Genomic DNA, 17,913 nt, shown 5'->3' with positions numbered 1-17,913 from the left:
CCATCTTGAAATTTCTGTTTTTAGGCAGCTACAGTGAGAATAAAGAAACTGGAAGAAAACGTCGAGGCAGAGAGAGCGGCACATCTGGAATCAAAATTTAATTCTGAAATAATCCAGGTACATCTGTGACAGCCGTTAGGTGGTGCGGACTAATGCATCCTGAGCTACGTCTCACCTGAATATTCAACACAGTAGTTTTATTCACAAAATGGAGTGTTGGGGGCACCCGAGGAAACATGGTAGTTTTATGCAGTGGGTGGCATCACAGAGCTGTCTTTTGTTGCTGTACCAGCTTGGCATCCCAGGTTGGCACAGGGTGCTGTCCCAGTGCCACAGACCTCAGAGGTGCACCAGGACAAGAGTTATTACTTCTAAAATCAAACATTTATTTCCCTTTCTCTGATCATGATTTGGGGGTTGTCAACATTCTATATCAGGGTGGCCAACTCCCAAGAGACTGCGCTCAACTTACAGAATTAAAAACTGGCAGTGATCTACCCCCGTTTTGGGGGGGTTCATGTCAAAGTTGTTGACCTCTTTTTTGGGGAAGGAAAGCCCTGTTTTTGGGGGGTTCAGGGCAAAGTTGTTCAGCTTTTTGTAAGGGAGGAGGAAAGCAACGTTTTAAAGGGCTTGGGGGCAAAAAGAGGAACAGCCACTCACCAACAGATCACTGGGGGGGGGGGGACAGCCTCACTGAGTAAACTCCGTCTTCCGTTCTGCAGATCGTGCAACAATGGAGGGTGGGGTGAGGGGGCGGGGCCAGATTCTATTTGACCAATGCTAATGAAAGGGACCCAGTGATCGACCGCGACCTACCAAAACCACCTCGCGATCTACCTGTTGGGCATCCCTGGTCTATCTGATTGCACTCGCTTTTTTCTCCTGTGCCTCCGCCCTCCAGCATAAATTTGCCCTTCCCTTCTCCTGCCAAGTATAATTTGCTGCAAAGTCTCCACTGACACCAGCCATGCTAATGCTAGCAACCATTGCTCCTGATCCAATGCCAGTTTCAAACCCTGATTTCAATTTCCGAGTAAAGAAATAAACACTGGTTAGTGCTGACCATGGTTAATGTGAGCACAGAACCATGGTTAAGGGCAGGGAAAATTCATTCTGAGTGCATTCAGTGGAATGTGTTTGAAAATTCTTTTCTGACCTTCCGACTATTGGCATGAAGATCTCAAGCGTCCTGCTCGCTCAGGAAGATGGCATGCTCCTGGTTTAACTCTTTGCATATTCGGATGAACACTTGGGCATGACATTTAAGCGTAACCAGGGTTTGCTCTTGACGTAACCGTGGTTAAGGAATGAATAAGCACACATGCTCTCATCTTAAGTGTATTAAAAGCCCATCACTACTGATACAGTTATTGAAAGGCTTTTGGATTGTTGGAAAGCCTTCAAAACCAACTTAGCACACAAATGGAGTCCGGCAAGCTTCCTTATGCGCACGTACCTGCTGTACGTTCTCACTTGCTTCTCCTGTGCCATCCGCAGAGCACCTTCTTGCGCAACGGTGTGTGTGCATGCCAGCAATTACAAACGACAGAGTCCAGCTTCTTTTCTAATCTAGAAGCTTTATTTACAAGGCATAAATTACATCCCAGGAGAGACACACAACATTTTGCCTTCTCCCTCTCCGGCCAAAAAACGAAAGAAAAAGATACAGAAACAACAAGTATCACATTACACATAGCCTTCCGGTGACGCTGTTCCTCTTGTGGGCGGGGCGACCTGGTTGAGCTTGTTAACTCCGAAAGCTCCAAACCTCTACAGTTATTGCCTTCCCTAAAAATTAACGTGCTGTAGAGCGTCAAAACATAGCCTTCCTTGGAGTGTCGCTTGACGGATTCTTATTACGTTGCAGTTAAGAATTCGAGACCTTGAAGGCGCTCTGCAGGTGGAGAAAGCCAGCCAAGCAGAATCGCTTTCTGACTTGGAAATGATCAAAAGCAAATTTAGAGAGGTGGAAACTGCCTATGACAGAGAGAAGCGCAACGCTCACGAGAGCGTCGAAAAACTCAATAGGTAAGTCTCTCATTTCCCGATTCGGAATTTGTATTTATTTGTTGCATTGGACAACGGACGAATTGTTCGTATTATACAGCACAGAGCTGAGCGTTTCCCTACTTTTAACACAGGTGTTGGGAAACCTTATCCCTTCGGATGTTGCTGAGCTACAACTCCCATCACCCCTGGTCATTGGCCATGCTTGCTGAGACTGGTGGGAGTTGTAGTTCAGCAACATATGGAGGGTCAGAATTTCCTCCTATCGGTTTAGCAGGTTAACGTGATGTAGTGGATGTAGATGTGAGACTCTTGATAGATAATTCTGAGGGAATGCAGCCCTCGATAGGAAAAAAAGGTTTCCTAGGTATGTGTGAACAGTGATCAGATATCAGCATGAGGGGCATTCAAAGATAATTTAAGCCTCGCATGTAAAAACATCTGTAATGCTGGCCCCAAAAGCATTCTGGATCCACCATATTTAATAGCAGTCAGTGGAGATGCATCAATAAGAGTATAGCGTCTAGATCAAGGGAAGTAATAGTACCACTATATTCTGCTCTGGTCAGACCTCACCTGGAATACTGTGTCCAGTTCTGGGCACCACAGTTCAAGAAGGATACTGACAAGCTGGAACGTGTCCAGAAGAGGGCAACCAAAATGGCCAAAGGCCTGGAAACGATGCCTTATGAGGAATGGCTTAGGGAGCTGGGTATGTTTAGCCTGGAGAAGAGAAGGTTAAGGGGTGATATGATAGCCATGTTCAAAGATATAAAAGGATGTCATATAGAGGAGGGAGAAAGGTTGTTTTCTGCTGCTCCAGAGAAGCGGACATGGGGCAATGGATTCAAACTACAAGAAAGAAGATTCCACCTAAGCATTAGGAAGAACTTCCTGACAGTGAGAGCTGTTCGGCAGTGGGATTTGCTGCCAAGGAGTGTGGTGGAGTCTCCTTCTTTGGAGGTCTTTAAGCAGAGGCTTGACAGCCATCTGTCAGGAATGCTTTGATGGTGTTTCCTGCTTGGCAGGGGGTTGGACTGGATGGCCCTTGTGGTCTCTTCCAACTCTAGGATTCTATGAGAATTTGTTGGGCCTGGAAATTGTTGTCTTCCATGGTAGCCTTTTGATGATAATTAAATTCACATTAAGTGACATTATATTCACCATAAAAAATATTGAGAGTGTTGTAATTCCCACAGGGATGCAATTATGGTGAAGATGTAAGAGAGAGGAGTGGAGCAGAGTGCAAAAGCCCAAGGTTCACCATGGCTTGCACTCATCATGCTAAACAGGAAAATGGGGAGTCTGGGGTCTTCCAGATGTTGTTGGGTATAACTCGCATTGTCCCTGACCATTGCCCATGCTGGCTTTGGCTGTTGGGAGTCGGAGTCCAGCAGTATCTAGAAGGCCACAGGCTTCCTGTTTTTGCGCCAAACTGTGGTTTAGTGTGACATCTGAATTGTGCCACCCTGAACACAAAGTTCCACAGACTCGACGTTTCATGATAGTACTAGCAGACATAGTTGAATGGGAGAAGTAACTTTTCTTTCGTTGACCAACCAAAATATAAAGGGGATAACCATGGCTCTACTTGGACATTTAAGGTTGTCAACATGTCAGTATACTGTATATTCTGGCGTATAAGACTACTTTTTAATCCATGAAAATCTTCTCAAAAGTTGGGGGTCGTCTTATACGCCGGGTGGAGAATCTGCGGTCGAGTATATCTCAAACTCTTTATATTATCTGGAAAAGTTGGGGGTCGTCTTATACGCCCAGTCATCTTATATGCCAGAAAATACGGTACTTAATTTTAATTTATAACTGGATCTTTTTTTTCTTGCAAGACGTTCTGATACGGATGCAGCCTTCCTTTCAGGTAGTTCTTCCATGGTTTGGCATCCATTTTATTCCTGTCACACTTCCCCATTCTGATCCTTGGTTTTGACGACCTTTGTGTTACATACTTTCACGACTTTCATGCTGTTCCCTGGTTTGAATCTGCACATTTCCCTTTACCTTCAAACTTGTTGTCGTTCATTCCTTAAAGTGTCTTCATACTGGCCTTGTGCTAATTAAACCTTACTATTGTAGCAACCGGCTGAGATGAGTATTGTTTTTCAGTGAACGCTGGAAATACCTTCTTGTAGCTGACCCGAGAATAATGAGAAATACTTCTCTTAGAACTGTAGCGTTCAGTCTTTGAAATTATAACCTTTTTGGTGGCATGTGTTTTTAGTGCATGTGTAGATAGGCACCACAATGAACCTGGTTAGACTATCATTGCTCATTAATGTTCCCTAGGCCAGATGGGTGGGAGATCGCCTGCTCTTGATGGGGTTACAGTTCCTCTGAAGATCTTTTGCTGTCGCTTGAGGCTCAGGTGGCCTCAGTGGCCCAGAGTGCCTTCCTTCAGCTTTGGCTGGTGGCCCAGCTACGCCCCTATGTGGACAGGGAGAGCCTAACTTCTGTTGTCTAAGCTCTGGTAACCTCAAGGCTAGATTACTGCAACATGTTATACGTAGGGCTGCCAGAGAGCCAGTGTGGTGTAGTGGTTAAGAGCGGTAGACTCGTTATCTGGGGAACCGGGTTCGCGTCTCCACTCCTCCACATGCAGCTGCTGGGTGACCTTGGGCTAGTCACACTTCTCTGAAGTCTCTCAGCCCCACTCACCTCACAGTGTTTGTTGTGGGGGAGGAAGGGAAAGGAGAATGTTAGCCGCTTTGAGACTCCTTCGGGTAGTGATAAAGAGGGATATCAAATCCAAACTCCAAACTCTTCTTCTCTGAAGATGGTTTGGAAACTTCAACTACTGCAGAATTCAGCGGCCAGGTTGCTCACCAGAGCAAGACGTTTTAGCATATTACACCGATCCTGGTCCAACTGCGCTGCCAACCAATTAGTTTCTGGGCCCAATTCAGAGCGCTGATTTTGACCTATAAAGCCGTAAATGGCTCAGGACTGCAATACCTCAAGGACAGCCTCTTTCCATATGAACCTACCCAGACCCTGAGATCATCTTCTGAGGCCCACCTTTGTGTGCCTCCTCCTCAGAGTCAGGAAGGTCTCAAAACGCGAGAACAGGGCCTTCTCTGCAGTGGCTCCCCATCTGTGGAATGGTCTCCCCATGGAAGTTGGCTGGCGCCTTCATTATACACCTTTAGGCACCAGGCAAAAACATTCCTTTTTAACCAGGCCTTTGGTTGATTTGATTGACATCCTATGCCCTTTTAAAATGTGGGGTGTTTTTTTTTGGGGGGGGGGGTTATTGGGTTGTTGTTTTCATCTTGATTATATATTTTGAGGTTTTATATTTTTTACTTTGTTTAGTGAACTGCCCTGAGACCTCCCGAGTATCGGGTGGTATATAAATTCAATTAATAATAATAATTAATAAAATAAAAATTTCAGTGTTATTGAAATTTCCAGGTTTATTGAATGGCAGTATATTACATCCATGTCGTATAAATAGTCTGTTATGCAAAACCACAATATTGTTTTGGACTGCAGCATATCAGACACTTTTAGCACTTCATCAGTGTTTTTCTGATTTTGTTCAGCTTCATTGGGTTTTTTAATAGCAAAAAAGCTACTAAATTCATACAACATACGACAGAGTCAAATATTAGTTGTTTAAAGTGTTTCTGAAAATCCTGTTCCGTCTTCCAGCCTGGAAAGGGAGTACGTCTCCATAAACAAGCAGCTAAACAACGAGCTGGAAGAGAAGAAGAAAGCAATTACAGACCTCTCAGAGAGACTCCTGGATAATGAAAAAAGTTACAAAGAATTACAGGATGAACTAGTATTGGTAAGAAGCCCTGGGGCATTTTCTTTATTGGTCCAAACGATGCTATAGATGTTGCTATGTGTGCGCAATGGTGTTGTCATGCATGCGCGGGACGGAGGCTGAAAAATGGAAGGCCTGCGGGTGGTTTGGTGAACATGACAGCTCATGGATGTTTCGCTCAGAAGGATGGCGGTTTTAGGGAGTTGCATGCAGCTTTCGTTCTTGCGTTGCACAACCGAAAACAGCTATGCACCCACTGGGTTGCTTTCAGTACCAAGAGCCATTTAGCACGCATCACCTTTTCTTGGGGTTCCTCTGAAACTTTTAAACATCTGTGTTTCTCAAATCACTTGTGCAACTCAAGCAGATTCCGTTTCATGGGAAAATACTAACATTGCGTGTTGTAATGAAGTATTGAACTTGCTCTGAATTTTCCACATCCGATTTTGAACAAAGCAATAGGTCTTTTGATTAACTCAGCTGTTTAAAATAGCATTTTACGTAACATCTCCCCCCCCGGCCCTCCCCCCAAATAACGCCCGCCTAAATTGGAATGTGGCTGTCGTGAAGTTTGTGATGTGTATTTTGAACATGCTGGGGAGGGAGGAGCATACAGTCGTGCCTTGGTTCTCAAATGCCTTGTGACTCGAAAATTTTGGCTCCTGAACACCGCAAATCCGGAAGTGAGTGTTCCAGTTTGCGGATATTTTTCGGAAGCCGAACATCCGACGCGGCATCCACTTGAGTGCAGGAAACTCCTGCAGCCAATCGGAAGCTGCGCCTTGGTTTTCAGAAGTCAAATGGACTTCTGGAACGGATTCTGTTCGAGAACCAAGGTACGAGTGTACATGGTTTAATTTTGGCTTGCCATTAACATGCATCACAGTTTTGGTCAGTAGGAAATGACACAAGAAGTTATGGTTTAGCACAGGGGGCACCAGCAAATGGGGAGTAAGCTGTTTTGCTCCTCCCCATATTTTTGGGGAGGGGGGCAGCTCTCCTCTCCTCCCAATGTTGAGGGGGCAGAGGAGGCTGAGTGCGGAGCCGAGTGTGTCGTGGCTCCACTGGCTGGCTCCTCCTCCTCCTCCTGCTCCTCCTCCTCCGGCACTGCGAGGAGGAGGAATGCCAGAATATGCAGCCGTCCCACAAGAGTATCAAGCCTGCAACCTTGGCATTATCAGCACCAAGCTCTAACCCAGGGGTCAGCAACCTAAGGCCCATGGGCTGGAAGCGGCCCACAGAGTTCGTTTGACCAGCCCACAAACCGAGCTGCCTGCTCATGCGCTGTGCTAAACCGGCGCCGGAAATTGCTTCTGCGCAGACGCCAAAAATTACGCGCGATCCGGCCCACGGAGGGAATCTTCGCGGGGCCGATCCAGCCCAGGCAAGATAAACCTTGCTGACCCCTGCTCTAACCAACTGAGCTACCCAGACTGACTTAGAAGAGCACATTTGCCATCTCCAGGTCATCATCCGGCGACAAACTGTAGATAAGCTTCCTCCACTTCACAAAAACCAGTTATTTCACTTTTGCCGCTCACTGTTCCGCATTGACAGTAAAGTTTATTTTAGGGTGTGTGGTGTGTTTTTTAGAAAGAAAACTTTTTTTGCTTGCCCTTAGTACATGTTGCGGGAGGGAGTGGGGGAAGGTTCAGGTTAAAGAAAGTTTAAACCGAACAATAAAGCTCGAGCGGATTAGAATGGAGAGATTTAAGTGCCCCTTCTCTGCTCTGTGAACCTTCTATGGATCAAAACGCTCTCTTGCTATTTTATCTGCCCAAGCTGGTATTAAACCTATCTGTGGTCTCACTCACTGACCATAATTTGGATATTCTCCGAGGAATGCTTACTCCTTAGCTTCTTGTAGACTATTAAGTGTGGAAGCAATTTAAATTCGCACACTTTTAAGACCAGTGGGGGAACCGCTGCAATTATCTAGTCTGACCTCATGTGCACGCAGGGTATGGAATTCATCCTGGTTGGATTAAAGCATATCTTTCCGAGAGATTTCTTATTTCAATTTAGAAATTCCATATAGCAATGGATTGATTATGTTATGGGTTAGGTGCTTCCCTGTGTAATTATCCACAGTGCTTGAAAGTTAAATCTCTCTCTCTGCTAGTTTTTAACTTTTGGTTCTGGGCATTTGAAGAGTCTTGACTGTCTTTTGTCTGGGTTTCTAAGGCCTGGTACAGACACCACATCACCCTCAACCGTAGTTGTGCAGTCCAGTTGTCCCCTGGGTTTTGCTTTAAGGCACTTTCTCACATTTCCTTGAGAAATAACCCCGACTGGCCTCAACCATGATTAAAATTTATGTTTCTTCTTATCTTAATTAACAGTAAACTTTGACAAAGCCTGGTTAAACATGTTAATAGGGATGGTTGCTGCCACTGTAATCCCGTTTTAAGGCAGGTTATGAAGAACTGAGTTTGGAATGATTATGGCATTTTGTTTCCACATCAATTTGAGAATTTGAAAAATCCCCTCAAAATATGTACTACAGTACATATTCTCAGATTTATTTTTTTAAAAAAAACATTTCAATGAGTATCCCCCCACAAAATTAAGTCTTATGAGGAGCTGTTGAAGGAGCTAGGTATGCTTAGCTTAGAAGAGAGGAGACTGAAAGGAGATATGAGAGCCATTTTGGATTTGATATCCCGCTTTATCACTACCCGAAGGAGTCTCAAATCGGCTCACATTCTCCTTTCCCTTCCTCCCCCACAACAAACACTCTGTGAGGTGAGTGGGACTGAGAGACTTCAGAGAAGTGTGACTAGCCCAAGGTCACCCAGCATCTGCATGTGGAGGAGCGGAGACACGAACCCGGTTCACCAGATTACGAGTCTACCGCTCTTAAACACTACACCACACTGGCTCTCCATTTTGAGATATCTCAATGGTTGTCACATGGAAGATGGAGTAAGTCTGTTTTCTCCTGCTGTGGTGGGAAGGACTCGAACCAATGGCTTCAAGTGACAAGAAAGGAGATTCCAACTAAACACCAGGAAGAACTTTCTGACAGTAAGACCTGTTCGACAGTGGAACGGTCTCCCTCGGGAGGTGGTGGTCTCTCCTTCCTTGGAAGTTTTGAAGCACAGGTTGGATGGGGATCTGCCAGGGGTGCTTTGCTGCGTTGCAGAGCGTTGGACAAGATGACCCTTGGGGTCCCTTCCCAGCTCCTTCAACTGCTCCTCATGAGGCATGGTTTCCAGATCCTTGATCATCATGGTTTCCTGCTTGGCAGGGGGTTGGACTGGATGGCCCTTGTGGTCTCTTCCAACTCTATGATTCTATTCTATTCTATTCTATTCTATTCTATTCTATTCTATTCTATTCCTCTGCACACCTTCCAGCTTCAGGTGGGTAGCTGTGTTGGTCTGCCATAGTCAAAACAAAATAGAAAATTCTTTCCAGTAGCACCTTAGAGACCAACTGAGTTTGTTCTTGGTATGAGCTTTCGTGTGCATGCACACGAAAGCTCATACCAAGAACAAACTCAGTTGGTCTCTAAGGTGCTACTGGAAAGAATTTTCTATTTTGTTTCGACCTTCCAGCTTGTCAACATTCTTCGTAAGTTGTGGTGCCCAGAATTGGACAGTGGTGTGGCCTGACGAAGGCAGAACAGAGAGTCACTATTGCTTCCCTTCCCTTAACTGTTGAGGCAGCTACCAACTCTAGAGGGTTGCGCTGCAAGCTGTGTTCCTCATGGCTGACTTAGCACAATATTAGAAGTGACAGCAGGGGGCGGTGTGTGTGTGTGTGTGTGATTACCTCATACAACACAGGTTTTTTGCACAACTCTTGCTGTTTCTTGTTGCATCACTTGCGTTTATCCTGATAGTTCCCAGATTGCTGTTCGGACTAGTTGGGGGGTCAGCAGTTGGAATTGGCGCAGTCCCCAGGCAGCCTCCAGATCATATATGTGCAGATTCATGCACAATGACACATTAAAAACCTTCCATCTGGAAGAACTCTTAAGTTCCTTTCTTATTATACCTTCTTTCCAAACGGTCTTCCAATCTGTGAACTTATCATGGGTTCTTCGGCCACTTTTTTTTGAGGGGGGGATAATGTTCTATAAACTTTTGCCCAAAGGTACATGATGCAGAAACATCACAGCTAAGCAGTCCTAGGTCTGTTCAGTACCTGGTTGGAAGATCATAACAGTTATACGTATATAGAGAGGTTTTTTTGAAGGAAGATGAGATCTCAGTATAACAACTCTATTAGCGCTGATTTTTGTTGTCCGTTCTAAATGGCAGAATCGACTCAGAATCCTCCGTTACCGACGTATGGTACTATTGCGCTACCATTTAGATAGATAATTTATTACAGTCGGAGACCAGCATAAAAAACACATTTGGAGGTACAATCTCAAGCGAAAAACAAACATGTAATACATTGTACAAAATTAAAATTTATACACGCGATGAGCATAAAGCGACTTAAAAACTTCAAGATAAGCTACCGTAGAGAACTGACCCTGGATCGCCCACGGAGCCAGTTTTGGGCGCTACCATTTATTTACATCACTGACAAATTTTGTCCACAAATAATTTTATTATTAATGTCATTCTCTCCTGTATATCTCCGAAAAGACCAGAGACAAGAACTCTGCAATTATTAACTTAGGGTGGGATTCCATTTCCCTCCAAGTGTCCCTATTTTCCAAGGACAGTCCCAGAATTACCAAAGCCATCCCGGCTTCTGATTTGATCCAAGAATGTCCCTATTTCTCCCGCCAGTGCCACTGCCGCTGAGCTTGGGCAGGAGGATGAGATGGCATTTGTCCTGAGCGGTGGCAGCTGCGAAGGAGCATCCTGGTGCCTCTCCATGGCTGCCGCCGCTGTCAGCCTCCTCCCTTGGGCAGCCTGTAGCAGCTGCTGGACAGCGGGCGAGGAGAAGGGGAGGCTGGTCTGGTACTCCCCCCCCCAGCAGCCCCCACTCTGGACATTGTCCCTTCCACCCAGTTCCCTCAGCTGCCCCCGGCTACCCAGATCCCGCATTCCCTAAGCGCACTCACTCAGGCAACTCTGGTAGTTGCAGCTCCTCGCAGCGGTGGAGGAATCCGCTCCAGCGCCTGGGGCGGAATGAGCCGCTCATAGGGGCGGGACATACCGCGGGGCCTCCGGAGTCTGCCTGCTTCTCCCACTCAGTTTGAGAGTGGAGCAGGGAAAAAAGCAATTTGACTTCTGCAGCGTATGAATTCCCTCTTAAAGGGTTCTTTAGCTATGATTCTTGCATTGCAGAGCCAACCAGTTCCTGGCCGCCGGGGACACGCTCTCGTTCCAGCTCAGCTGCCCGGCTCTGCGCCAGCGCCGCTGCCGCTCCAGTTCTTATACTGCACATTATAATAATGCTGACTAGCCCCAAAAATATTAAAAATTACCTACTGTAATTACAATACTAATTATATTGGTAAAGTTGTTCTGTTTGATGTTTAAATATATGGTACTAAATATACCGGTGTTCTGAATATTTGATAAAATATCAAAGTTCTGTTTGTGGTTAAAATATTTATTTCTTAATTTGAGGCTCAAAAAATAGGGGTCGTCTTATACATGGGGGCATCTTATACACAGAAAAAATACAGTATATTTTTAAGGTCCGTCAGCAGAGACTGCTGTACATTTTTAAGAGCAGGAAGACCCACATGTCATCTGCTAGGTCTACTCAGCCCCAAGGAGCGGGGAATCCTGTTGTGAGTTTGACACTGGAAGGATGGTTAGTGAAGTGGAAGTTTTCAGAACAGTCAAATTTGGGCAAAACACATTTTTAGGATGATGGGACCTAATGAACACAAACTGGTAACTTGTGAAACTGTTGGCTATGCTGATTGGGGCTGATGAGACTTGGAGTTTCAACAGACATTGGAGCCACAGGTTTCCTGTCGATGGGGTAATTTTTCCGTTTATTCAGTCCCAAGTTACAAAATTCACAAATGTGCTTCATTTCTCTCTCTCTCTCTCTCTTTTATTCCTTAAAAAGGCGAGCCCTCATTATCAATTTTACACAGACTGCAATTTGTGCTCAGTTGGAGTTGCATCTCTTTCTCTTTCTCTCTCCCTCTCCCACCCCCCTCTTTTTTTTTTGGTTATGATGATATTCTCTAGCTGGCTAATTTGTATGTATCCGTAGAAAGAGGAAGCTGAAAAATATACTTTGTACTATTATGAAAAATTAAAATCCCCTAGTGGAGCTTTGACACATTATATTTTAAAACTCATTTGTTCATGCTGAGGTCGTTGTCTTGCAGTTTTCCAGTAGTGGAGTAGGGAGAGACGAAGGATCTTGAGACACTTGTAACACACTCTTTCTTTCTTTCTTTCTTTCTTTCTTTCTTTCTTTCTTTCTCTCTCTCTCTCTCTCTCTCTCTCTCTCTCTCTCTGCCTGTGTGTTTAAAATAACCTTTCCTTTCTTATTAATCACTAGTCACATGCAAGTAAGTAGTTTCCTATTGCTTTCTAAAGCAGTGTTTTTAGTTGTGCATAAAACTCATTAAAGCTTCCAGCTCTAATCAACAAAAAGGCACATAACGAAAGCTGTGATTGCAGACTGTGGTTTGGGAGTTCTCCGAGCACCTCTTGAGCACTTGTGATTTTGTGCGAGGAAGAAATGCCGTAACAGCATGCAACCAGCCCTCCCTTGAATTGCCCAAACAGCTAGGGGGGGGGGGGAATCAAGAAAGGGAGAGAGAGGTCTGATTTCCCTTCTTTATTTTCACATCATACCTGATGGACCTGCTGTGCCCGGCTAATTTAGCTGCCCTGAAAGATGAAAACACACCAGAAGAATGAAGTATATATTTAAAAACTAATAATTTTAGGAAGTGGGAGTGGGGAATCAGGAGCTGGTTGGCTAAACCAGGAATTCTTCTTTGGCTCAGATTTTCAATATGGGGTGGAGAATAACAATGGGGCTTTGAAAGTTTGTGTCTCCTTTGAGGTGGGTTCTTTTTATTTATTTTTTGAGCTCCCAAGAGTGATAAATGAGCTTCCAAGTATAGAAGCCTGAGCTCACAAAACCTTGTCAGCACCTATAGTTTTAGGTGACCAAACACCTAGAAGGTGAAAGTCCTGGCAGGGTTGGGACCAGGGGCAAGGTGGATTAGTGCCCCAAGAAAGTCTAGGCTGAGCTAAACAAGTGGATCTGTGTTGGAGTTAGCAGGGGAGGTTGTTAACAAACAACAACAACAACAACAACAACAACAACAGTGTTATTTATATGCTACCCATCTGACTGGGTTGTCCCAGCCGCTCTGGACAGCTCCCAACAATATTAAAAAGACAAGAAATCATCAAACATTAAAAACTTCCCTATACAGGGCTGCCTTCAGCTGTCTTCTAAAAGTCAGATAGTTATTTATCTCCTTGACACACTGCGGGCGCCACTACCGAAAAGGCCCTCTGCCTGGTCCCCTGTAATCTCACTTCTCGTAGGGAGGGAACAGCCAGAAGGCCCTCGGAGCTGGACCTCCGTGTCCGGGCTGAACGATGGGGGTGGAGGTGTTCTTTCAGGTATACAGGGCCAAGACCATTTGAGGCTCTAAATGTCAGCATCAACAGGTCAGGTTCAAAGTGTAGGCAGGTGAGATTGCAGGCAAGAGTCTGTGATCTGAACGGAAGTATCCAACTAGAATAAGGGCTGGAATGAAGATTGCAGGAAGCAGCAGATAGAGGCACAGGGTAATGGGTAGGAAGGCTGGAAGATTGGGGTGGCTGCAGTTAGAGATCAAAGCAGGGGTTGGCAACGTGGTGCCCTCTGGTCGTTTTGGGGCAACAGCTCTCATCGCCCCTGAGCATTGGCCACGCTGGCTGAGGTAGATGGGACTTGGAGTCAAACAACATATGGAGGGCACCACCTTGGCTATGTCTGGGCTGAATGATAAGCTATCTAGCAGCAACACTGTGGACTAGAGAGCCACTCAGACAATGCCAGAATCTGGTTTTTGGCCACACGCTAGATCCAGGCGTGATCTATGTCGACAGCCTGGCTGTAACAAGAGTTAGAGCCATCACTGCTCACATTTTGACACTACAATCTCAAACGTTTCCCTACTAGGGTGTGTGTATAGACTAGATGGCTCCATTGTAAATGTCTGTTTGCTCCACCACACCAACGGAGATGTTTGGGGCAGAAAAATTGGAAACGGAAGCGTTCACACCTTTGGGAAGAAAAGCAGAAGGAACTTTGCAATGTTGTTCACCCTCTTCCGGACGTCACTAAAGCCCAGCTCCGTTCCGAAAAGCTGGTGAAAGTCCAAAGGCCTTATGTCTCTCCCTAGACAGAGTGCTGGCTGATCCTGAGACGTGCCTGGAACAGAGTTCCAGTGAGTTCTGGCTGGGAAAAAGCCTGCTTATTTCCTTGGCTGGTGGGGGGGGGGATGTCACGTAACTCCATACCCTCCAACTTTTCTCCAATGAAAATAGGGCCATCCTAAGGCAGGGAATGCGGGTGGCGCTGTGGGTTGAACCACACAGCCTAGGGCTTGCCGATCAGAAGGTCAGCAGTTCGAATCCCCGCAATGGGGTGAGCTCCCGTTGCTCGGTCCCTGCTCCTGCCCACCTAGCAGTTTGAAAATACGAAGTGCAAGTAGATAAATAGGTATCGCTCTGGCGGGAAGGTAAACAGCATTTCCGTGCACTGCTCTGGTTTGCCCGAACCGGCTTAGTCATGCTGTCCACATGACCCAGAAGCTGTACGCCGGCTCCCTTGGCCAATAAAGAGATGAGCGCTGCAACTCCAGAGTCGTCCGTGACTGGACTTAACGGTCAGGAGTCCCTTTATCTTTTAAGGCAGGGGTCGGCAAAGTTTTTGTGGCTTGGGCCGGTTCACAGTCCCACAGACGCCGCGGTGGGCATGCACAAACACTATTTCTGGTGCTCCTTCCAGTGTGGAGGAGGCGTGTGCAGCTTTCTGCAGCCAATGGGAAGCCGGCCAGTGTCGCGGAAGGCGGTCCCCTCTCTGCTCCGTGCTGGTTAGTGTGGCGCATGGGGGCCGACTGAGCAGCGGGGGTCCCTGAGCGGGAGGTGGGGATCCATGGGCCGGTTAAACGACCCCCATGGGCCTTAGGTTGCCCACCCCTGTCCTAAGAGAAAGCGGGACATTCTGGGATCATTCTGAGACGACTTCTGCAAATCTGGGACTCTTCCTGGAAAATAGGGGACACTTGGAGGGTCTGCTGCTGTTGCAAATGACGTGATAAGCATCCATCTCTATTATTGTGGCGGCTAGGGAAAGTGTCGTTTCAGCCACCAACGCAGAAAGGGCTAACAGCTCTTGGCATGCTTCACACGAACCGTTCCCGCGGTGATTATGTACCTGCACAGGTGATAACTGGTGTGTGGAGGGAATGCAGCTGTGTAGAAAATTGATACAGCTGAGTAGAGACGGGTAGATTTCAGGAGAGCTTTTCAAGCCCTCTGGGCGAATAAAGTAGTAAACAACTCGGTAAGTTAACACTTTGTAAATAGCTCTCTGTAAGCATCCTCTGTCATATGACCCTCTGATTGCTGCATGTTAGCTGTTATCTGCAAAAAAAGGCTCTCTGTGGTGCCACCAAGTGGTTCCAGGATAGCATAGGTGTTACTGCCAGTCAAATTAAATCTATGTACACCGAAGGAGAGGCAATGTGTTTTATTCTGTATTCTGTTTTCATGCAGCAGGAAATGTCTCTTTGAATGCATTGGGAAAATATTTCTGATCTCTCTCTCACTTACACACACACACACACACACACGAAATTATTTTATTTTATATTCTTTATTTTATATTCTTTATTGAAAGATTGAAAGTGCGCAGAGTAAGAAAAGACAAAAAGTTGGGGGGGGGGGAGAGAAATCGTACGTATGTAAAAACAAAACAGAACAACAAAAAAATTGTAGACATTACCAAAAAAATATGTTATTGTAGTTAACCAGTCCTTAATCTTATACGGTATTTACAAAAATAAATGTCAAATATCGCTGAATTTTTCCATGACAAGTCTACGTTTGTACGGAAATTGTTCATGTGTAGCAAGTCTGTACATATCTTTAATGCCACATTTAATCCAATCATTAAAGGGAGCTTGTCTTTTTGCCGTAGTGAGGGCACAAAAAGTCTGTTCATATTGTCCCTTTGTTAGATTCCATGTTATCGGTAAATAATTCAAAAGGATATTTCCCCCTGCAAATTTAAGACCATTCGGTACAGTTGTGTCAATCATCTCTATTAACTTCTGCCAAAAATTTATCAATATAGGACATTGTACAAACATATGTCACACAATTATAAAATTATACCCTCATATTGGAGAGGCATTAAAGATTTTTATAACATGTTTAACACTATAGAAGTGTTGTTTTTAATTGCTCAGTAAAATTAAGCTAACGTGCAACGGAATCTGTTGTAAATAGCACATTTAGTTTGGGTGTTTAAGCTATAGAATCTGTTATTGCAAGATTGCTCTGTGTTTTTGCACAATTAATTATTCCTTTATCGTAACCATAGCCATCTGCAGGTGCAGCTGGTTGCTGACAAAATTTGTCCAGGAACTCCAGAGATGGGAGGTGTGCAAAATAACAGAGAACGGGTGAGGAACATATGGCTCTCCAGATGTTGCCGGACTACAACTCCCATTATCATTGACAATTGGCTATGGGGCTGATTTGCAGTCCAACAGCATCTGGAAGGCCACAGGTTCCCCATTCCTGATAGGCAGGAAGATAAAAGGTAAAGGGACCCCTGACCACCAGGTCCAGTCGTGTCCAACTCTGGGGTTGCGGCGCTCATCTCGCTCTATAGGCCGAGGGAGCCGGCGTTTGTCCGCAGACAGCTTCCAGGTCATGTGGCCAGCATGATTAAGCCGCTTCTGGCGAACCAGAGCAGCGCACGGAAATGCCATTTACCTTCCCGCCGGAGCGGTACCTATTTATCTACTTGCACTTTGACATGCTTTCGAACTGCTAGGTGGGCAGGAGCTGGGACCGAGCAACGGGAGCTCACCCCATGGCAGGGATTCGAACTGCCGACCTTCTGATCAGCAAGCCCTAAGCTCTGTGGTTTAACCCACAGCGCCACCTGGGTAGGAAGATACTTTGCACCAAATAGGTCTGCTAGTCCTTAGGACCGTCTCTGAAAAAGCCAAGTCTTGGTCCCCCACCCACCACAATTCCAACAGTAGAGAGACCTGCAGGGCTGCTTTGGGGCAGAGTTCTTGACAGGCTCTCACAATTCACAAATGAATATAATTCCTATGCGTTGGAGAAGTTCCCTGGTTACGCAGAAACCAGAAAAGGAAGAATGGATACAAAAACGTACGGAATATGCAGAAATGGCAGAACTTACCAGAAGAATAAGAAATCGAGATAACAAAACTTTTAATAAAAGAATGGAAATTGTTTATTGAATATATACAGATAAATTGCAAACAGAAAAGAACATTGGCAGGATTATTGTAATAACCAGCAGTTTCATAAGAGTATATAGTATATTTAAAGTAGATAATTAAAAGATCAAATTAAATGAATTTGGATATGCAGAAGATATTAAAAATAAATTTAAGGAACTGCAGAAAGAGGGGGAAGGAAGTCAAACTTGGGAATGTTAAAATGATGGTAAAATTAATGAAATATATAAATTTGGAAAGTATTAAAAAAACCCTTTAAAAACCCATAAGCTTTATTTTGACCCTGTTGCACTTCCAAATAACTTGGTGTGGCGGAAACCCCCCCCCCCCCAGTCTGATATTGGATGAAAATGGGGTGATGGAGAGTTAGCAACAATCTCATGGTTTGGTGCAGCTCGGCTGTTTGCATTTGCTTTTGTTTTCAGCGTCCTGGAAATGATTGGGTTTTTCCTTTCCTTCCATTTTGTACATTATTACAGGAATATAGACCATTGTACCTATTAGAAGAGGGACGCAGGTGGCGCTGTGGTCTAAACCACTGAGCCTCCTGGGCTTGCCGATTGGAAGGTCGGCGGTTCGAATCCCCGCAACGGGGTGAGCTCCCGTTGCTTGGTCCCAGCTCCTGTCAACCTAGCAGTTTGAAAGCACGTCAAAAGTGCAAGTAGATAAATAGGTACTGCTCTGGCGGGAAGGCAAACGGCTTAGTCATGCTGGCCACATGACC

General features: G+C 45.4%; 1 protein-coding gene across 1 annotated transcript in view; it reads left to right on the top strand.

Moving 5' to 3' along the window:
• Positions 1 to 17,913, top strand: part of CCDC171 (coiled-coil domain containing 171) — a 190,377-nt gene that overhangs the window by 30,516 nt on the left and 141,948 nt on the right. Inside the window, exons 7-9 of the mRNA XM_033173593.1 lie at positions 25 to 117; positions 1,868 to 2,028; positions 5,677 to 5,815. Of these exons, the coding sequence (XP_033029484.1) occupies positions 25 to 117; positions 1,868 to 2,028; positions 5,677 to 5,815 (393 nt within the window). The remainder of the gene's footprint in view (positions 1 to 24; positions 118 to 1,867; positions 2,029 to 5,676; positions 5,816 to 17,913) is intronic.

The sequence above is a fragment of the Lacerta agilis genome, chromosome 16 (genome assembly GCF_009819535.1).
Source record: "Lacerta agilis isolate rLacAgi1 chromosome 16, rLacAgi1.pri, whole genome shotgun sequence".
Taxonomy (NCBI): Eukaryota; Metazoa; Chordata; class Lepidosauria; order Squamata; family Lacertidae; genus Lacerta; species Lacerta agilis.
The sequence above is the reverse complement of the archived record's forward strand: the minus strand, read 5'-3'. Positions and strand labels throughout refer to the sequence as shown.